The 23,303-nt window shown below is 38.8% G+C and overlaps 1 protein-coding gene across 1 annotated transcript in view; it reads right to left on the bottom strand.

Annotated features, from left to right (window-relative positions):
* The window catches only part of STK39 (serine/threonine kinase 39), a 94,865-nt gene extending 71,955 nt beyond the window's left edge, over positions 1-22,910 (bottom strand). The window contains exons 1-2 of the mRNA XM_054381027.1: positions 22,617-22,910; positions 4,420-4,532 (exon numbers count right to left, since the gene is read on the bottom strand). Coding sequence (XP_054237002.1) covers positions 4,420-4,532; positions 22,617-22,737 — 234 coding nt within the window. The 5' untranslated portion in view covers positions 22,738-22,910. The remainder of the gene's footprint in view (positions 1-4,419; positions 4,533-22,616) is intronic.
* Between the last annotated feature and the right edge of the window lie 393 nt (positions 22,911-23,303).

Raw genomic sequence — 23,303 nt, 5'->3', positions numbered from 1 at the left:
ACCAAAAGTCAGAGGAAACAATTGACTAGAGGAGCACACAGTTGCCAACATACACACAACTTGGCACTACCATGTAACCTCATCTATGACATACCACAGCTGTACACATTAAGAATGACTGCCTTGTATCTGTTCTTTCAAGTAGAGTAGTTTTTCTATTCACTCTTTCACATGGTTGTTCTGTAACACCTTTCCAGCAGCGCCCCTTATCCTGACACTCCTTTTTACATAGGAGTGTTTATGCCTCCTTTGTACTGGACAGTGTGGTCTCACACCAACTTAAGCTCCCAAAACCTCACTTCTCCATCTATGGACACACAAACCTGATCAATCCCTGGTGCCAGAGGACATCCTCCTAGAGGTTGTATTCGTCAATGAGCCAGTCCAGCTAAAGAACAAACTTCCACCTCCTGTCCATCCCTGAAAAGCAACTGCTTTTAGGTGGACACATTACAAGCTCAGAACAGGCACTATGGTAGTCATACTTTGATTAAAGCTGCCACAGATGCCATTCTCAACTTTTAACCTCAATTCAGCAAGTGTTTGAAAATATTTTGTTGTTGTTGTTATTTGTGATGCATTTGAGATCACAGTCTCCTTCTAATAAAAAGTTAACTACATGTATTGAAAACTGTGATTTAATCTCATGATGCCTGTTTGTTACAATTAAGTCAGGCTGTATTTTGACACACATCTCAACTAGTCCTGTTGTCAAAAGTCCTCTTCCCTTATGAACTTCTGAGCCCTGAACTACAGGAGAATGAATAGCTGGATACTTGTGAAATAAGCCTGAATAACAGTAATTTGCAAAATAGCCTTTTTGAAAAATTTATTTCCCCTGGGAGACAGCAGGTGGAAAACAGAAGAAAGTTATTTCCCTTTACCAGATGGCATGTAATTTTAAACACATTTCAAATTACTGCCTCAGTTTAATTCAGTTATCCATAACAAATCTTAACAGTAACCCTCCAATTCTTCATAACTATTTTATTTCTTGTATTGTTTTATGCTGGTACTATAAAGATAGCTCAAAGCCTACCTGCCACTATTGGGGAAAAAAAAAAAAAAAACATCTCAGCTATTTTAGTCACCCATTAATAATGCAGAAATGTAACAAAATGACTGTGGTAAGCTTCATTATCATTAACCTAAAAATGCTTTGAATATTTTGTCTGCCTGCATCAACTTATTGGCCAGAATTGAGCTATCATAGTAACCACAGCCCGTGGTTACTCCGTATCCAGAGACACTCTTTGAACCAAAATAAACAAACAGAAAGCACCCCATGTGAGATAAGGGATTAAATTTTAGTCAGGAAAGTATTCATTTCAGACTTGCAGTGCTGCAGAGCCCCCGTTACACACAGAATGGTAAAAGCCTCCACAGACTTGAGTTATTTGGTTGAAGCCCATGATACACAAAGGTGAGAGAAAAGCATTTGCTTAAAATAACTGTCAGAGGAGAAGCTTGCAGCAGGACATCCAGGAGAATGCCCTGAAGCCCTCTTCACATTCATGTCACTTTAGACATTGAACTGCACCAAAGCTGTAGCAACACTTAAAATTTCAAGTCTCCCTCTCTCCACTGCTTCTCCGTCCCTTGTGGCTAACACAGGCATTTGTGCACTGCATCAGGAAATATACCCAGGTTAAAAGGTGACTTCTTTTCAGCCAGATTATTCCTGATCCAGTTTCACTGAGCAGCTACACAAAAATTCGCCCCTAAGGGCGAATGGGTGACACAGTTAATAAGCAACTGCTACACCTCTCCTTCCAGTGCTCAGCTGTAGGACCAGGTCCAGCACACAATGACCTGGCAGGTGCCACAGCTCTATGGGTACATTCCCAGGGCCTCCTCCACGGACACCAGGGTATGGCTATTTGACACCCAGGGTTCAGCATAACATGCAAGGGGCTCATCCAGACAGCTTGTCTTGAAGGGCTATCCAGAGCAGAAATGCAAACAGTTTAGAAAAATCTATTCGGTCAAATAAGCCATTGCTTTGTAGTGTTGAGTTTGGTGTTTGTTTTTAAAAAATGGAGGTAATGAAATGGGAAAAGATACCACATTAGGATAATACTAAGGACAGGAACATTTTCCTTGGCTCATGGAGTTGAGTTACATTCAGCTTACAATAGTGAGAACATAGGACATTGAAGGAAACAGTATCGAATTTCAGGCGTTTGGCAGCTTGTGTAACCTTAGTATTATTTAAACTCCCTCCCACGCTGCCTTTCTATTTTAACTAAAACTGGCCCAAATCCTAATTGTGCTTACACGGGCACCAAGATTGCTGCATCATTCACTCCTCTAAAGGCCACACAGCTGAGAATTTGTGAAGTGTTCCTTTGCACACCATTCCTAAGCACTTAGCAGATTTTACAAAACAGCATGTTCGGAGAGCGGGGTTTTAGAACATCCCTGTGCCAATGTAAACTGCTTGGTCAGAAAAGTAAGTGACCAAAAACGGAGCAAACTCATAGTGTTAAAAACAAAACAAAACAAAAGAGCAATCTAAGTATTATCAACTAAAATTATAATGTTAGTAAAATTGCAACAAGAGTTTTGAAGGTCAATGATGGCCTTTTCCAGAAAAAGTTCTCTATTTTTGCAAACAAAATTTTGAAATCTATTAAAACTATAAGTGTACTTCCCCTCACAGAAAAAAAGTCTGCGTATGCATGCACACGTGTGCATGCACACATAAAAGGAACCATACATAGACTCTTTATCTTTTTTCCTACTTATCAGGAAGTCAGAAAAACAGAATTTATGTTCAGATTGAAACAGATCAACAAATAAACACAAAATCTGAACACAGAAAAGCAGAAACTGACTTATGTTAAAAAATAAAAAAGATGGTATGGACAGTTATCTTCATATTAAAAGAAAGCAATATGGGACCAAAAATTCAAGACCTGTTGCCTGATTTGGCAGACAGTGAAGACATATCAGCAGTAAAAATACTCAGGCTCCTGCTAACTTTGTACAAGCTGGTAATTAATTGCTGTCATTTCTCCAGACCACCTAAATACTTCTTGCAGACTTTCAGCAGTTTTGTCTGGTTTTATTTTTTGTAACTTTTTAATTCTTAACTTCCAATTAGTTAGAATTCTAATAAAAAATAATTTAAAAAATAGTACATTTTGACCATTATGTATTACAATGATTATTATTTCTGGTTTTACAGAAATGTTCTTTATGGACTGTAGATGTTACTACATCATGCACAGCATTTCACCTTGAGCTGTTCTCTTTCTTAACACAGTTCAGAATTTATTTTTTGAGTTTTTACCCGACATAAGGCTCACTACCTCAGAGGTAGCTTCCACTACCACAAACCTCCTTTAAAAACCACAAGAATGTCCCATAGAAATTGTTACATAAACTGAAGGCAAATGCTATCAACACCAGGGGAAGAGCATTATGGGTCCTCCACTGTAAAAAAGCCATTTTATCTGAAAAAAACTGGATGGACCATACCCTCTGTATCAAATTCAAGATATCTTTTGCACTGGCAATTCCCTGCTGAGGAGATCATTTCCTTCAGAGGCAGGAATTTCTGCATTAGAAAAAGCCCACAGTCTCTAGGCAGTAGTATAACCTGTGGAACAGAAGAGAGTGTTCTCACTTTTAGAACGGCTTTGTGTCCTTCAACTCTTGTTATGCTGCCTACATATAAATATGCATTAGTCTTACAAGCACCTGACTAGGAGCATTAGAAAGCAACAGGTTTTGGTTTTTAGCAGTGTTTTGCAACTGCCTGGAATGCCATAATCAGTGCAGAGGCAAAATTCTCACAATCCCTTTAACAAAGGGCCTCTTAACAGGTCCCTTCTTCCTCTGATTAGTAACCCAAACAAGCAGCATTCCTCAACTGGCTTGCTATGGCCTATTGGATAAATGCATGTTATTAGCTTTACCAAGAGTTTCCTTGTAGAGATAGCAGTGTAGCCATTTGCTCTTTTCCCATCAAAAATTATCATTGCAAAATCATCCAATAACTAGCTTTTTGCCATGTTTTGGTGCTAGACATTTTAAGGAGATGCACTAAATTCTTCCTTTCTATTTTTGATCAGTGTTTAATCAAAGGAAAATGCATCTTTCCTTGGTATTAAGCAAAGACAGACACCCAAACAATAATCTCTTGAAAATCAAGTCACTAGAAAGCAAGTGATAAGGTTCTTCCCATAGTTCTCAAGAGCTGATTATCCCAAGATTCAAACTGTAACTTTTTGGTTTTGTGGCATTAGAAAAAATAAATTAGTAAAATGTATGTTCAGGGGAAGTGAATCAGATTATTTTCAAATCCTTTTCTTACTATTATCCTGCATAAAATTCAACCCTCACTCTTGGGCCAATCAAAAATCAAAATAGAAGGCAGTCTCCGTATCATGTGTTCCCCTCTGATTTACTTACAAGTAATTCATCCATACTGGTTTGGCATTTTTCTAGGTTGATCCTCTTTATTGCTACGCGTTCTTGCCTGGGTTTGCACAGCGCTGCCTGGACAACTGCTGTAGCACCGCTACCTAAAAAAGGGCAGAAAAGGAACATAGTCTTAATATAAAAGGAGTTTAAATCAGTGACCAGCATAAGAACCCCACACTGATGAAGAAGATAAAATCTGTTTACTCTTTTTCAGTGCTTTTCCTACATGCATGCCTTTCCACTAGTAGCAAGACAGCCTGCAACGTTTCTCAAATGGAGAAAACCCCCAATGTTTCTATTCTGTACTCCACAAAAAATTACCAAGCTGACAACTTAAAATGATGCACTCACTTATCAAGTCACACCCACCACCTCAATGCATTTCATAGTTTGGGAATCATTACACTTTTGGTTTTGGACATGTCAGTTTTAATCAAGAGCATGACTTGTACTGTTAACACAAGGGGTAACGAATGTGTGCTTTATCAAATCTTATTTCTTTCTGTTCTTGCAGGTTAGTTCCTGTTGAACCAGGTTTTCATTCCCACTATGTGAAGAACAGAAAAACAGCAATACAATATACATGCCAAATCTATAGTTTCATCTATGTTCCTGCTCATTCTTTCTGATTAGGGTAACATCTTACAAACAGCATGCCAATTCTTTTAAAGAGCACGGAAGGAAAAAGTATTGCATCAAAAGTAAGAAGATGTACATTGCTGAATGGACCATCAAAGAAAGCCAGCTATGTTTACTTGACATGCAAATCACATGTAGTCATACAACTACACTGACAGCATGGCATGGAATTGAATAAATTTGGGGGAAAGCATTAGAATAATTTTTGTTTAGTATGCTTTATTTGTGAACAACAGGAGTATAATTAAGGTCTTCTTGCCTCTTAATGGCTTTGCCCCAGCCAGTATTTCCTCACTAAAGAAATGATTGCAAGTAATATTCAGAAAGAGTTTTGTACATCTTACTGCCACATCAAATACAGCAATGTGTGCTTCCTCAGAGCAATTATATTGTGCTCATTCATGCAAACCCCTAAAATCCCTCAATGAGTAGCTTCGACCTTTAACTCTAAATATTTTAATATAAATTATGGATTTCTGCAAAGTTATGAATTCAGCAACACGTTATATTGGTTTGTTAATACACCATGTCCTAGTTATGCTTGGTAATTGGCATGTCCTTGATGAATATAAATTGTGAACAAAAAGTCTTTTGTTGTCAAGCTCTACAAATGTGGATTCAGTTACCAGCCAACTTAAGAACAATTGAGAGCTTTTCCCTCTGTACATCTGAAAGCAGCACTAACACCACCTCATGACTGGAAGTTATTGTCTGTGTTTTAATTGCTAAGTGCTTAGCTATTTTCATGCATTGTTTGTTCACATGACGTTTTCACTCAAACCACAAAGCTTTTTAATTTAATGTGTGAATTTCATTAGAAAATTCTGAGCTCATCTTCAAAAAAGTCTCAACAGGACTAACTAGTCCTGCTTTTGCAGGATGCGGTCACAGACAAATATTGACATGTCCTGTTCTGTCTGCTTACAGAACAAAGTCTTCAAAAAATCCAGTAATGTAAGTAATAAAAGAATTAAGAAAGTTTTTAAAAGTTAAGTAAGACATTCCAAGGAAGGAAGCACAAAGTTAGCTCAAATAAGACTCATCTACATCACTTTAATGAAGTTCTGATTTGGTAGACATTGAGACACAAATCGTCTTGTTACTTTGGCTATACAACTGCATGCAGGGAGAACAATCCAAATTTTTTTCTCTAAGGGTACAGGATACCAGATCAAGATTTTCCTTGATGTATCTTTTTTATCTATGCCAGTACTTGTAGGATACAACCAGATCTTCACTTTCAAAATAGATTTGTATACAAAGGCCACATGAAGAACAAACAGGAAAAAAAAATAAAACAGAGAAAAATTATTCAGCCAGCACCAGGATAAAAACTTGACTGCTTTAAAGAATTGAATCATAGAATCATTTATGTTGGAAAAGATCTGTGAGATTCCAAGCTAAAGACTATGTGTTTACTACTATTTAAAAACACTTGACTGCAAAATTATTCCCAAGCTATCCTTATGCATAAATACATTCCTCTTTTGCCTACTGAAAGAGAGTGAGATGCAAGATTTTAGGGCATAGAGTCTGAACTGTTTTTATATGAAAAATCTTTCAGTGCACTTCACTGTGCTTTATTCTCAGATAAAGATGACTTGCAATGGGATATTTTTCACCACAAGAATATGATGCACTGACAATGCAAGAAGATTTCTGTGTTTAGAATAAACCAAATCTACTTGGTTTCTTCTTGCTCCTGTCTTTTAAATAGTCTGTGAGGTACAGTATTTTGACAGTAAAGACAATCTGTGCAACTGATATTCTCAGTGAGACCTACATATAAAACTCATTTGAAAAAGTAGTTTCAGTTACTGAACTAGGGGTGAGGCACTTAGTGCCTATATGCCTCATTCCTCTTAGAAGATGTTCCCCTCTCATCTGGGTCATAAGGAGAACAACCAGGGATAAAGACAAGGAAAATCTGCAGCTTTTCCATCTGGTCAGAAGACTTTTTGTGTCAATAAAGACATGCCCTTCCCAAGTCTACTGAACAAGTAGAAATGTGAAGTGCTCCAGAGGAGTTCTGTTATGAACAGGACTACCCAGCATTTCAGCCAAGAGAATATATAAATATATATATATAAATATATAAATATATAAATCATTCATTATCGTATAGTGGAACAAAATTGTCACAGACAACCATTTAGCGTAACAACTTAAGGTCACTGAAAATGATTACATAGAATAGATCACGGTCAACCATTCCTTGTCAGAAGTCATGACTTCTTCAGGTATGCTGAGCCCTATCAGTCCTTCCAAAACCCTCATAGCAGAGAGCATATTAACTACAGCACAAAGCACAGACTGGTTTTAGCATCCAGTATCTACTTAGAAAACTGATCTAGCACAATGAAAGTTCCACTTCAATAAACCACAAAGTCTTTACATCCAGCTGTCTACTGCAAGAGAACAAAACAAAGGATTACCAGTGGTTGGACTCAAAACATCAGCTTTGTAAGAATGACAGGGTTTTTCCCCTACTAGAAAAATCATTCTTCTGCTACAGACAGACAAGTTCAGTTTCCCAGTTTCAAAAGTCAGCAGTGAAATAATGACATTTTTGTCCACATCATGATGCCTACTGCTCCCATATCACAATAACAGCAAGTATGAGCAGAAAAAACATGGACCCACCTTAGCAGCCTTGCATTTCAACACTGGAAAACTATAAATAAGGTACATTAAAAAAACATGTTCCTGACATTTTTAAAATGAGGTATCTACAAAGGAATTGGTCATTTGGTTAAGATAATATACTAAGGAAGTTGAGGTTCAACTTTTGTAAGTGCGTCAGAAACAGCAACCACAATGCTTCTCTTTTTGCCTGACTTTGAATAGGGAGCTGTACGTACTCCAAACACACCCTGGAACTTCACACCGAAAGAAAGTGTATGTTTTAAAGGAAAGTGGAGTGATACTGAACAACCAGGCAGCTTAACGCACATTTTCATACCATCACCAAAATTATCTTTTAACTAAGTGCTCCATGGCCTTGAGTCCTGTTACATGCCAGACCTGGAGCTCACACAGAGCCTTGTCTATTTCCAGATCTGGCATAACAGCATCTTCCCATTCATTAGCAATCCATACCAAGGAAATGTCAGCACTACAGTAAGCAAGGAAAACCTAAATAAAAGCAGTCCAATTTCAGCAGGTGTTACGTTCTCCCTGACTTGTCATTTAAAATAGATGAGTCATCTAAATAAAGAAGCTGAAAGGGAATTGCAGCAACTCAAATTAGACTGTACAGGCAAACCTTGTATTATAAACACTACTCAAAATTAAATTTATTTAGTTCTGCTCAAGCATCTTCATGAGAAGCATTATTTTAAAATTAAAAAAAAGTATATATAGAAAAAATCTACAATCACCACTACTTCACTATTTGCAATCATCAGAACTGAAATTTACCATGTGGTGTCATGATAAGATTGATGTGACTGGTACTCCCTGTTCCTGACTGCTGGTAATGTGGTTAGCATAATCAACATAATTTTATAAAGCAGTCATTCGCTGTGACTGAGTGGGTCAAATACTCTATCAGGCCCCGAGAATGTGAGAATGTCCTGTGAACCAAGAAGACAAATGAAACAGATTTCTTCTTCCCATCCTTACTGGCCTCAAGATTCCTTCCTTATTGGTCTTGCAGGTCCCAGTGGTGGTGATGACTGCATCACAGAAGAGGGAAGCATAACTGTCCATAAAAACCAGCAGTTAAAAGTTCTGAGTGGGGAACGTGGACTGGCGCTGCTGCTGGAGAGACACCTGTGACCCCAGTGGCCAGGGATGGCTCCACTGTCATCTGTTTCCTCCAAGGACTAAGCGATTGACTCATGTGCTTTCATATTACTTTAGAGTTTATATTCTGATTGTTACACTGAAACAGTAAACCATGTACTAAGATTTGACCCAATCTGCAGAGGGTCCAAGTGATCAGAACTAGCAAGTTAAGTTGTATTAGAAATACTACATTACTCAGGTGATCAGTTAAGTTAGGATCTAGGTGATTAGAAATCCCAAATTAAATTGTATTCTGCTTGGAGAAATTTTGTGCCATTCTAATCACAAGTTCTGTGCTATATTAATCTTAGTATCTTTTAAAAAGAAATAAAGCTTTAATTGTAACTACATTTTAGTGCCATCAGCATTTTGCCACAGATCACTTTTAGATCACTTTTAGAGCCTGTCCCCTTAGTGTCAGATGACAACTGGTGAGCTTGATTAACAGATTCTTGGGAATAAACGGACGTTATTCTTTGGTGATGAATTTATTTCTCACATACCACAAAATTATCTCATTCACATTTGCTAAAAAAGAAGGGTATAGGGACAAACACACAGTGACAAATTGATAAATACAGCTGAACCTAAACAAACAAGTTAACAAAAGCTAAAACCATTCCGTTCAGACCCCAAAGCACACTGAATCTCTCATAAAATACGTTACTTTAAAAGTACAGTATATCAATTTGAATGGGCAACAAATGTGAAATTCAAGAAACCTATCTCTATTCCAGTTTGCAGAACTTATTTTCCTCACAAGTCCTGTGGTCTGGTTGGAGTATTCTAACATCACTTTATATACATAGTGCACTTTGTCTCTTCACTATCACTTTTCCCAAAGATTGTGATTCTAAAGTAATGTCAAGTACTGCCTTGTAAAAGCTTAATGAACTAAACAGTATGAATCTGAACTTAGCTGTAAAAAGCCCAGTTCAGCGTATAAAGGTAACTTGAGAATTCACCAAACTTAGGGTATAGAAGATATGTGTGCCATAGAATAATGTGTACCGTTCTTTTCTTTGGGCATGATGAAAAATGACTGAATTTAAAAATCCATCTGAGCTCAGCAGCTAGGGGGTGAAAAAAATGGAAGGTAACTATGTTAGGTTGTCATTAGCTTAGATTATGTAAAAGAATATGCTAGCAGGAACATGGATCATCTCTAAAGGTTTTCTGAAAGGCTTCTTGAGAAAGTCAAAACAAAGAACTGAGTCACAGGTAATAATGGCACATGTGTAAGAGGTATTATAAGATGTTACACTAGCTCACAAGACAAAAAAAAAAAAGGAAGAAAAAGCTCTGAGGCACCAATGTCCTTCTCTAGTTAACATTAGTGAAAACTAATGCTGTATTGTAATTTCATAATTAGATCTGCATTGGCTTCATACAAAATGGAAGAGAATTCAACTTCACTCACACTGAAAGTTTGTTTGGGAAGAACAAACAGAAAAAGATGCAGCCAGAGAACTTGCAAAAAGCTTTTTCAACCCACACTTCCACTGCTCTTGCAGTTGCAGTTGGCAGCACAGCTGCTCTGCACAGACACTCCGCTGGCATGCTGCAGGCAGGAGTCAGCTCCTGTTGTAGTCACGTTGGGGTCATTGTGTCATAAGGAGAAATGTGGATGTACTGTACTTCATTTGATTGAATACAACAAATTCCTACTTACCCTGCATTTTCCCAACAAAAGGCATGAAAAAGAGCTGAAGCAAAAGACATGACTTCATTTAAGAATTTATTACAAACACTAATATGGTTTTTGTCTGCCATGTTATTATCCATGCAGCCGCACAATGTAGGTCAGATTTTCAGTTAATAATGTAAACTTCTTTATTCAGAATTTTTTTTGTACAGTTGTACTCATAACTTGCACTCAAATTCACAGAAGCAAAAACCATACAAAAGAACATCTATGTAATGCAAAGAGAGTTTCCTGTTGCTCTAATATGTTGTGGCTATGTGAAAGACGACATCAATAACTTAACAGGTCTCAATTGTTGTTGGTTTTGGGTTTTGTTTTTGGGGGGGGTGTTTTGCTTTTTTATTTTTTATTTACACTTTTTCTCTTCATTCATACAATGTCACACAGGAAAAAAACCAACAACCTGAAGTATGTGTAAGAGGTCTTGACAGTTTCTGTTTGATAAAACTAGGTGCACTTTGTTCAGATTTTTGGAGAACACTAAATTTGTTCTTACCAGGTAAATCCAAAAGTATATTTTACACAATTCTGATTTTTTTTTTTTTTTAGTTACAGTCACAGACATCACACTATCTGTTATCAAAAAGAAAAAGCAAAATCTCCACAGCTTTTGCAGAAGAGGGGGTTTCTATACGAAATGCGAGAGATCTTAGGTAGTAATTAGCCCAGCAGAAAGGAGGGGCATTTCACTTTTCCTTCATTGATCTGAAAAAGCATAAACACTCAGACACATGCACCACAAAAAGTACCTTTTCTTCTGCATTCACTGAAAAGCTGCTAAACTAAACTTACTTATTGTTCAGCCAGCTGCATGAAGAACTTTCGGTAATAAATCTCAATTTAAACCAAAGATACTTGTCTAGAACAGAAGGGAAAGCTGACATCATTCTTCCCATATAAATTGTGTATCCAAATTTCTTGTTTCAAAGACGTAGAGTTTTACCACAGAGTGAACAGTCATAAGAGTTTCACAAGAAAATCTTAACAGTAATACTTCAAGTATTAAAACAACCAACAAAGCAGCTTAGAAATGCATGTATCAGGACACAGTTCTTACTCAAGGGCCAAGTGTCCAAACAGACACATGAGAAATCAAAAATGTCAAGAGTGAAAAAACAAACAAAACCCCCCAGAAATAACCAACAGAAGATCAAGTAATGGAGGTCAGACAGAATTTCAATAAAGGGCACCAAGCTGCACTTACTACTATTTGGTTGCTGTACGTTTGTATTTTCATTTGGAGCAAACGGCAGTTTTACAGTGAATACCTTCTCCTTGATCTTCCTCACAGAGCTTTAGTTTGCTTTGCAGAGTGGCACTTGCGTGTGCAAAATTAACTCCTTCTGGAGGAACCATAATTGGAAGTTTTGCTCCAGCAGAAACATGCTCTAAACCCTGGAAGATGTAACAGTTCAGAGAATTCCTTGGGTATTTTCAAAAAACAAGGACAGCTAGGATGTTTGGCCCAAGAAATATGTTTGAAGTAAAACTCCAAACCCAAATACATTATAGGGACCTCAACCTTAACAGAACCACTCCCTTTACCTAATCCCATTTCACCAAAAAACTTACATAGATCGATACAGCTAAGATACCAAAGAAATCTGAATGTGGAACCAATTTGTAATACACAAATAATCTCCAAATCTGCCTGTTAGCACTTTTGCCACAATTGCTTCCCAAATTTAAGCCCCAACCCAGCATTTTTCTACTGTTTCACACAAAGATAACACCAAAAATTTCTTCAATCCATGGAATTACAACAGAATTATTCATGTTGAAAGTGTCCTCTAGAGATCATCTAGTCCAATTCTCCTGCTCATACTTAATTTGTGTCCATTGGCTCCGTGTCCTGTCTGAGGGCACTACTGAAAAGAACCCTTTCCCTCATCCTCTCCCATTATGTATAAACTCTTTTCTCCAGACTGCATAGTCCCAGGTTTCGGCCTCAAACAAAGATGCTCCAGTCCCTTAATCATCTCTTTGGCCACAGACATGCTTAAGTTTTGCAGGCTCACAGATGAAGTACAAAGGTTAAGATGTTCCTATGAAACTCTTATGTTGACTGTTCACTCTACAGTAAAACTCTAAATCCTTGAAACAACTAATCTGGATACACAATTTATAAGGGAAGAATGATGTCAGTTTTTCACTGTTAAGAGAGAATCACTGAACGAGTTTACTTTGTCCAAGCTGAGACATGTCCAGCAGGGCTGAAGTTTCTACTGCTTCCAATCTCCTTCTTACCCGCCTGTCCAAACCTCATTCAGCTGTGTGTTTTCAGAATAATACAAAGAAAATCCCTCCAATAACATCCTCTGAATCATGTATTTGGAAGGAACAGCTATTTTGAGCTACAACTATCTAGTGAACAATTATTAGGACTAGAGAAGAAAAAAAAATTACCTTTTTATATTAAGGTAAAAAAGTTAACCGAGCAGTTAATTTGCAGTGGTGTCCTATCAAACCAAGTATTGGTCCATGTTATTGCCTCAGAAATAAAGCTTTATTTTCAAAGGTCATGGATTATTTTTCAGAGTTCTCTTTCCAGCACTCTTCTCGTACAGAACCAGTTCTTCCTAATAAAATGCAAAATAAAACCAAAACTCTTTTCTTATCATATGTTCTACTACAATCTTTAAGTACTCTATTATGGCGCCCCTAAGATAAAGCAAGATCTAATTTTTAGTTAAAATTTTCAGGAAAGAGAAATGCATTGTGATAATTTAATTCTCCTTGTTGTTTCATCAATACAGGAACCATTATTCAATATGCATACAAATCTTGGTATCTGGAAGGCAAAGCTCACACTAGGAACGTCTCTGCATAACTACATGAGAACTTGGTATCTGGTATTCACTGTGGGTCCAAAAGTTACCTTACGAGGTTATCACCTGAACTCAGCAGAATACTGTTTAACTCCACCTTATATAAGCCAAATACACTGAAGATTTGCTATGCTGTACCATATTTCCTGCCTAGAAAAACAGCTGTTAAAAGAGAAGTACAGTTCATTTCTGAAGTAGTATTATAAACATGCTGGTGTTGATTTAGTTGGGAGTATTTTGTTGTTTCTCATTTAGTTTGAAAGTAAATACTTGTAACAATTCTAATACCATGAATGCAGTATTTTCCAAGTCTTCTGGATATTACCACACAGTACATCATTCTCTTCCGAGAATGAAGAACAGCAATCTAACAAAACAAAGGCAGCATTGCTACTGAACTGTCATGAAGATCTCTAATTAATACCACAGTGCTGAGCTACAAAGCATCTTTAGCTAGTTTACCCCAATAGAACGCATCTGCTAGAAGTCCATCATGGCCACATAGTGCAAGAAAAAACTACCTATTTCTCATCCTGCTTCTCATTAAACCATGGAAGAGTTGGAGCAATGAAAATGCTATCATGTCATTAAATTTTCATTAGGCGATTCTAATCTAATTCTAATGAAGTTCCTATTATAGTCCGAAGTGGCTCAGAGGCTGGAAGTACAAAACAGTAACAGGAATAAATTGTAAGCTTAAATTCAGTCCCTGTAATAAAATGTCCTCAGAGCAAAGAAATGAGAAGGGAAAGGCAACTTTTTAGCTGAATTCTGATTCTTCTGAGTGTAGATGTATTTCCTCTCAGAAGCCTAAAGCAATAGCTCAAGCCTATGATCATGTTCATATTACTCTTACAGGACACAAACCATAATCAACAAGTAAATACAGAACATTTTTCTGTTCTGGTAAATTAATTATTTTTTTACCATTACCTTGAAGCAAGTATACTTGGCACATAATTTGCTTACATCCATAATAATTACTTGTTCCTACTAAGAAAATTCCCAGACATTCAACGTTGACCTTCAAGACATTTAAGTTCACACTACTTCAGAAAGCATGAAACACAGAAAAGCTTCCAATTTTCAGTCTGCTTCCACTCCTCATTTCTCTTTAAGTGTGATAGCATAGCTCAGTTTAAAAGCTATGCAACATAACCATTATATCAGCCTTATAGGATTACATCAAATTTCACCTGTGTTTCACTTCTGATCAGAATACCTCAGAGGCAGTTAGACATCCACATGACTAATTAGGCTAATAAAATAATTCAGAAGTTGTTAATCATAAAGACAAAGGATTAATGGAGACAGTTAATTTATTATACTGAGGTTTCAACAACTTGTTGAGTGAAGCCATGTATCTATCCAAATATCTAGGGACAAAGGAGTAAGTATTACTCCATTGATGCCACAAACTTAATACTTCAGCTAACAAATGAAGAACACTTAACTTTTCACTGCATTTGTCTGGGGAGGAAGCTGCAGGACAGTCACAAAAAGCAACCCTGGCAGTTCAGAGGGACTCTTTAAAAACCCACCACCTTCACCAGCATTGTCTGATCACTACCACAGAAACTTCCCACCAATTAACTGACATCTACCTAAATGCCAAGAAGCATGCACAGTTCCCCTTGAAGATCAAGCTTCTTCCCATTTTCTGATATCTCCCAACTACTTATTCTCTCCTGAAAGGCAAGCAACTCTCATCAAGTAACTGACTTGACAGCAGTTTAAGCAAAAATTAGGTTCCTCCAGCACTGTCAGATACTACATGGTTGCTTCTTTCTCCCTGTATACTCTCCTTGTCTTTCTTAATTACTGATTGTGCTATCCCAGGACAGGGTTTGTTTTCCCACCCCACCAGTCATTTTAGTTTAGCACTCCTAGTCTACTAGGCACATATTAAATATCCCAGCATGGTCTCTGGCCAGAAGCAGTGTGCAGGAGGAAGCTGGTGGCAGAGAGAGGGAAGAGCTGCATTGCCACCACACAGCCCTAGAGCAGACAAAGGGAGAGGACAGCAGCCGAACACCACAAAAAAAGGCAAGATACAAGCATTCCAAATGTTGTGGTTGCTTCAGTCAGAGTTGATTGCACAACCACACAGAACCTAGTACAGTGAATATAGAGACTGATATAAGAAGGAAAAAGAAAAGTTTTAAAGAAAATTCTTCTCTCAAGGATTTCATACTAGCATTTTCTCATTCTGCCACTGCTGGATGATGCCATTCTTGCAACCACAAGCTTCAACTATGCAACCACAAGCTTCAACTATACACGCATCCAAAGACCTTCAAACTTAGCAAGAAACAGTGAAATCTAACAGCACTATCAAGAGTTCATCCTAGCAGGAAGGCTGTGATGCAAAAGGCAGAAAAAAAGTGAAATTCCACTCATTCAAAAAAGCTTACTTATTTACACAGGGTAAGCAGCATCAAATTCTCTTAAGTGTAATTTTATGGAAAAAAAATTTAAAAATCACTTTTAATTTTGGACACCAGTAAATTTCCTAGTGACATATTTATCTTCCAAATTCTGCAAGCAGATTGCTTCTCTGCTGCTGCTCAGTGGAATTCCAGTGACTTCTACAAACCCAAGAAGTTAACAAGAGTAACTAACATAACTTGATTTTTAAGGTCCATTCTTTTAACTCCAAGAATTGATATTTTGCTTATTATTACTGGAAATGAAACCAGCTGCTATCTACTGCTGCCTTATTGTTCTGAATTATTTTGGAAGGGAGGCATAGGGAAGAGAGAGAGAACCAAAATGGTCACACAAAAATGAAATACGGCCTACACATGCAGCCACTGTCTCTGCCACCCGCATCTTTCTATGGAGAGCTCACTGGTTTTGTCCCACAAGCCACTCAAAACAGATGTGGTTTTGTTTCCACTTAACAAAGAGAAACTCCATTTGATTCTGGAAAAAAACAACTGGTCTCTGACCCATAGGAGAGCGATTCTTCACAGAAAGGAAAAAAAAGAAAAGAAAAAGAAAAGAAGATCTAATGTTGTTTCAGACCAACACATGATCCAACCTAAAACTGATCTCTCAGGTCTGAATTTGGCTCCCTGCAGCAACGTGCTCTGACAATGCTAGCACAACCAGTGGTCTCACTTTGAAGATACAAAGCCTTGCTGTTGTAAGCCTTAGTGATAACCAAAAATCATGCAATTCCTTCAAAGTTCCACAAGCTCATCAGCAGAACTGCTCCTCTTCTGGCATTCAAGCAACTCCTTGGAGAGTCAGGACTTTTGAGGTCTCAGAGGTTTTGTACCTTTTCTGTAGGAGGGACTTGGATGAGGGGAAGGAAAAAGAACAGCCACAGGAGGGCCAAGCACAAAGGAGATAAGTAGATACCAAAAGGAGAAAAGCATAGCATACTTTCAGTAAATTATCATTACATAGCACCAACCGTCTGAAGTGTTGTGTGCTTCTCTACCCTTCCAGTTAATAAATTAACAAGCTTTATTTGCTAGTTACTTGCTACTGTGACAAACCCACAGCAAGTTATGCATAATTTTATTTTTATGATAATCAGGTTCTTGTAAAAATATAATTAATCTTCTTCCTGTCAAGTCTGCCTCCAATTGCATGAGTTACCTTTTTTTTTTTTTTAAAGTCATTATACAACGAAGTTTCATCATCCAACCATTTACAAAGCTTAAGCTCTCAGAAACAACAAAAACTACAGCCCTTTCTCCAATCTGGGTATTTCTAAGGCAGAAAGTTCATTTCCCTACCAAAAAAAAGCCAAGACAGAGCCCACTCCCCCAATATCATTACTATCATGTGGAGACGACGTGAATAATTAACTACAAGCTCTGCACAGCCTCATTAGCTACACAACATTGTGAGTGTTCTGTAAGGTGTTTTAAAAATTGCACCATGATCATCTTTACTCTGACAAATTAATTAAAAGCCACTCCTTACAAAAATACTAGATAGGGATTTAACATTTCTACAGTTTCATCACATGGTTATTAGCTGACTGCAAATCTTGACAAATTTCTCAAAATTTAAAATGCTAATTTATGAAATAATAAACTTTTCCTGTCAAGCTACATATGTATTAAGTTATGATAAATTTTAAGAAGGCTATATTTAATATGTGCATGTACAATATGATTAGGCTGCTGCAGTAGCATTTAAGACTGATAAGGAGTAGAATTTCTTTTGGAGTAGCATTAAGGCAGGCACATTTTACAGAAACTTTTATACAAAGTTTCAGTATAAAGATCCCTGGCAGTATAATAAGTATTATTTATTAAAAACTATGCAGCTTCATATGCAAGAAATAGAGGATGTTTGGAAGTGAATCTCTGCAAGAGCTAGTACTTCACTGACCACAGTCTGCTCTATTTCACAGCTTATACACAAATACTACTGCATAAGAAAGCCCTTCAACAACTTTTTTTCCCCACTCAAAAAAACCCCACCCTAATTAAGCACAGAGGTAAAAAATTTTAAGTGGGAATGGAACCCAAGCCTCTGATTAACAGAGCAACATAGCACTATAATTTTAACTATAGAGAAGATTTTAGAAAGTGTAAACCATGCTTACAGACTTGAACATCAGTTCCTGAGCATCATAATCAGAGACCTCTCTACAGGGTCCAAGATCTCAGATAACAATAAATATAGCAGAGTCAAAGAATTGTTAGCAATACACATGTAGCAGGAGAGTAAAAAGAGGAAATAACATTCCACAGAAACACCAAAAGAAACCCCAAGGGCTCACAGAGCATGGCTCATAGGCTACCTAAGCAAGAACTATAAAATCTACAGAACAGTCTGGAATAGTAACCTATTCTACTCAAATTCCCAACACATTTGACTTAGCAATACTGCACCTGATGAAGCAATAAACTACAAGATATTTTTTAGCCCAAATTTAGAAAGGCAAAACTAGATGAAAGCCTCAGTTCAACTAAGGCTAACTTTTTTAATGACTTGCAGCCAATATAGATAAGTCATCATGTAGCAGTAACCCTTTATTTCCCAATTAATTCTGTCTGTTTTGTAGCCAAATTAATTTTCCAAGTGGCTTGCAGCAGAATAGATGAAAATATGAATTTATAATGAAAGTTAACACCCAGTCTAATCAAGAGATAATCCACTGCCTTTCCATAACAAGAATCTTCCTCCCACAATTATCAATGCAGGGTGACAAACATTAAGTTACATCTAGCAGAGGAACACTGACTTGAATGTAGTTTTCCAAAAACATGGCAGAGCCACTTGTTCATAACCACATAAGAAACTTTTTTTAAAAACAAAACAAGGAAGAAACCCTGAGAAACCAAGACAAATTAATGAATTAAATAAATAAGCAAACCTAGGTTTCATGCTGCTTTGTCTCACCCATGTGATACAAGGCTCACTGTAATTTAAAAGGTACAAATACAGTTTTAACAATATTACATTTTCAGGTTTTTACACTGATTACCAATTAAACAGTCTATTGCTTGTATTGGAGGAAAAAACCTTGTATATACAAGTTACAAATTCATGGAAATCTATTTCAGATATTTTATTTAAAATACTTGGTTATAAACTCAAATGAATAACAATTCTATAATATAAAATATATATAAAATATATAATACAAAAAATAACAGTATTTCTTTTATTTTATTTTTTTAATCTAAGTTATATCTATCTTATAAATTCCCTCCAGCGCATGTGTTAAAATCCAATGCACATTTTAATTTAATGCATTAAAATTATAGGAAGAGATCTCCCAGGTCTTCACTAAATTAAATCACGCTCCCCTTTAATAGCAATTACAGTTCTTATCTCCTTAACTCCTACCAGAAAATTGGTTTGGCTCTTCCTGTCCTAAGTTAGGAATCCATTTCTAACATAGAAAATGGGCATGCACATGGATAGCTTCTATCACTCTAAATTAGTGTAAGAATTTCATCTTCACTCTTTAACCTACACATGTACAGATAGCCATCAGAACAGTTTCTTCCTGCTCCAGAAAAAAATTGTATAAAGGCATTAACAGGAAGAGCCTCTTACTTGCATCAGATCTATCAATTACACAGCCATGCAGCAAGTCAAACAGGGAACCTGATACAACAGAAAATGAACCCAGCACAATAACTAGTTCTCTGTCAGATCAATGCAAACCTTTCAACAGCTCCGTGTTAGAGATTAAATGTATCATGAAACTGCACACCAAGAGTTTACAAACGACTGGCTAACCACCTTAAAAATAAAGCAAGCATGAAATCGTATCTCATATGAAGCACTCCTTAAAGCCAGTGTTTTCTAGCAGGAACTTGAATCTCCCAACTATCACAAAGAAAGCAACAGACAGGGAAGGAAAAAAGACCTTTATCATTTGAAATCTGTATCATGTGGCTTTGGTTTTCAAAATGGCATTTGGCTAGACACAGAATGAGGTCAATTCACATACTCACATGGAAAAAAAAAAAACTTAACTTCTCCAACCTCCTAATCCACAGGATGAATATAGTCCATGGGACTAAATGATTTTCATTTTACGATCACCACCAAAAACTTTTAATTGCCCCCTAAAGCAAGCTCTTGAAGTCATTCTACAGCTGGTTTAGTTACCACATAATAAAACTTGTTCTGTTGGGGAAGGCTTGTGATGAACTATTGTGGTCTACCTCACCCTGCATACCTTTCCACTTGCAAACCCATTGAAGATGCATCAATATGCTGTATTGTTCTCATTTAATTGGCAAAGGGCTGTTCTAACTGAACCAGTTCCAGAAGATGCTACCCGTGTCCTTAGGGTGAGATATGTAGCACTTTCCAGAGGTGAGGGGATTTGTATCAGCAAGTGGCAACTATTCACATTCACAATGCAATTAACCCTAGCATGGCTGATGCAAAAGGACATAAATTGGTGCTGAACCAAGGTCAGACTGTATTAACCTCCTCTCTCCCAGGTATAGAAAAAAATTGCTTTGAGTCCCACACCAGGTTCATTAAAAGCAACAACAGTTATCTAATATCTCAACAATTTTGTTCATATTTGGTCAAATGCACAGAATTTATAAGGGGGGAGGGGGGAGAGGTGAGAAAGTGGGGTGAGTGTGATTTTAAGTATTTTTTTTTACTATGTTTAACAGCATTGAGAGTAACTTTAATCTCATAGTGGGTCTCCTATAAATTAAGACAAGAAAACAAGGCATTAATGAAAAAGAGGCATGTTCGACTAAGCACAAGATTTTTAAGTCAAGTGGTACAAAATAAATCTGAATTTCTCAGAGAAAGTCATCGAAGCAACCTAAGCTTAGCAGAAGGCAGACAAGTTTCAGTGTCCAAGGAATTGATTCAGCGCAATAACCCAACCTCAGTTTCCCCGCCAGGCATTCATTTTAGTTGAAGAAATAACATAAACATTTAATAGCCCCAGTAGATAACTAGCAGTTAGATTTCCTCACAGGTAAGTATTTGCTACTCCAATCTAGCATCTATCTGTACAACAGATACATGCTTACATATACACATTTACAAATATATTTACATATCAGAAGATATAAGCTTTTAAGTGGAAACAAAAAGGTGGAAAGGAGTTTCTAAATGAAACTCTCACCCAGGCATTCTACAGGTACTGCAACAGAAAATAGCTACTATTTAAATGACTCAGGTCACAACCTAGACAAGGATTAATCCAAAACTTTTGTGGCGTTTTTTACCTTAGAAAAGGGACTTACACCTCAGCAAAGATATAGCTTATGCCAGTAGAATTGCTCCTCATTGGCTAATTTAGACCTATACCCCAGACTCAGACAAAGTCTTCCGGACAGTAAATTCATGGTATTGGACAAGGCCTCTGCTGGCAGCAGTCAGATGATGCTGAGCATCAGTCTGGTTCAGGCCAGCCACCTTAGGGAACTTAACCCTTCATCCCTCCCTAGGCCCTTGTCATAGCCTAGAAAGTGCAAAGAGAAACACCACATGGGTCAACAAAAAAACATCCTATTTTAAGCAAGAAGTACTTTTGTCAAATATTTTGTTTCCGCCTCTGGAAAATAAAAAGCTTAATGTCAAAGCTGAGTACAGATAACTTGCAATTCAGATCAATAACAAGCAGTTCTGGTTGTCATCAGCCTGACAACAGTTAGCAATTGGTGTGCAGTACTGAAGATAACCAACAGCGTCAGCAGGCAAGACTCAAGGACTTTTTTTTTTAAGTGCCTTCATTCATAAGGAATAGCAATCACAGTCTTAAAGCCAGCCTTCACCATGTGTAGTATTTGCCAAAGATTTAAAATGTTACATACAATTGAAAATAAGTTTTCCCAAAGTAGTTTATCAACAACAAGCAACATCTAGGTCAGGAGATGAAAAACTTTCCATCACACATACTGTTAACAGTCACCTTTTTACACAGCAAAATTTAAAATAATCCAATTCAAACACAAGGGATAGAGAGTGAACATATCTAATCTGCATTAGCTAGATGTGAACAAAACACTGAAAGCACACTACAGGAAAGCCCTTATTCACAGGGATATGGGGAGGGGGACATCAGATGGGTTAAACTTCACACAGCAAATCGAGACATGAAAAGGTTGGCTGGGGTGAAACGAAACTGTAATCCCCCGCTGGTTTTATGGCACAGGAGGTGGGCCAAGGGGCATAAGGAGACAGGGACAAGATTAAACTGTGTGAGGGAAAAGGGGTTTTATATATATAATTTTAAAATATAAATAAATAAAAGGAAGTCACCGCGACAGGGATAGATCTAGGGGTGACATTTACCTCTCTCAAGAAACCACCGGGAAAATGCAGAGTAATCTAAGCGGATGCTTGCACACGTGTGCACCCACAGACAGGTGCACACACACAAAGCACAGAGAGAACATTTGCAGAGTTCCCGGGGTCCCAGTACAAACCCACAGGTTAGGACTCGGGCGGCGGCAGCCACCAGCGCAGCAGGTGACGATGCACTACGGGACAACAGCAGCAGCATCGGGCGGGGCCCGGCGGGTTCTAGAAGGAGCCGCCGCCCCCCGGGGCCGCGCCGCCCGCTCGCTGTCGGGCGGATAAAGTTTGCAGCAGCCGACGGCGGCGCCACTGCAGTGCTGGGCGCATCCGCCGCAGTGAGTGAGCCCCAGCCTGCGGGAAGACGAACGCCGGTAGGCCTGGATCCGGCTGCCGCCGCGGCATCCCCTGCCTCCGCCCTGCAGCACGCTCCGCCGCCCTCCCCGCTCTCCCGCTCTACTGACCGATAACCTCCTGCAGCTCGTAGGCATCCCTGCAGATGGGCCAGCCGACGGCCGGGGCGGTGGGCGCGGGTGCCGGCTGGGGCTGCTGGACGTGTACCGGCGACTCGCCTTGCTCCGCCATGATGCTGCTGCTGGAGCGCCCAGGCACCCGACGACCTTCTTCAAACTTCCCTTCCAGCAACACCTTTCTACCGCGCTCCCTCCCTCGCTCCCCGCGCAGCCGGGCGCCCGGCGGAGGGAGGAGGCAGGGCACCGAGGGGGAGGAGGCAGAGGCGGGCGCCGCCGCCGGCCCCGGCCGCTCGCCGGGGAGAGTGAGAGCGGCGCTTGGGCCTGGTTGCACCCGGCCGGTGTCGGTGCGCGACGCCGACAAAGCCTTTGCCCAAGGGGAATACGTGGGCTCTTTGGCGGAGGTGTGGCCCCGCTAGCCTTTGGGGCTCGCCGCCTTCCCCAGCGCCCCAGCCTGCTGGCTGGCTGCATCTCCGGCCATGTTCCTTTCCTTCTCATCCCCCAACTCCGTGTGAGGTCTACTCGGCTGGAGGCACCTAGAGGCCCTGTAAAGGGTAGCGGGCTTAACCTGTGCAGGGCACGGCCCTGCCGGCAGACCACCAGACACCTCGCGGGACGCCGCCAGGGCTGAGCACGCGGGCCAGGGAAGGGCTTGAAGCAAGTCCCATCGCATGGTGGGAA

This window comes from Indicator indicator, chromosome 5 (assembly GCF_027791375.1).
Source record: "Indicator indicator isolate 239-I01 chromosome 5, UM_Iind_1.1, whole genome shotgun sequence".
NCBI lineage: Eukaryota > Metazoa > Chordata > Aves > Piciformes > Indicatoridae > Indicator > Indicator indicator.
Note: the sequence above shows the minus strand (reverse complement) of the source record. Positions and strands in the feature narration are given on the sequence as shown.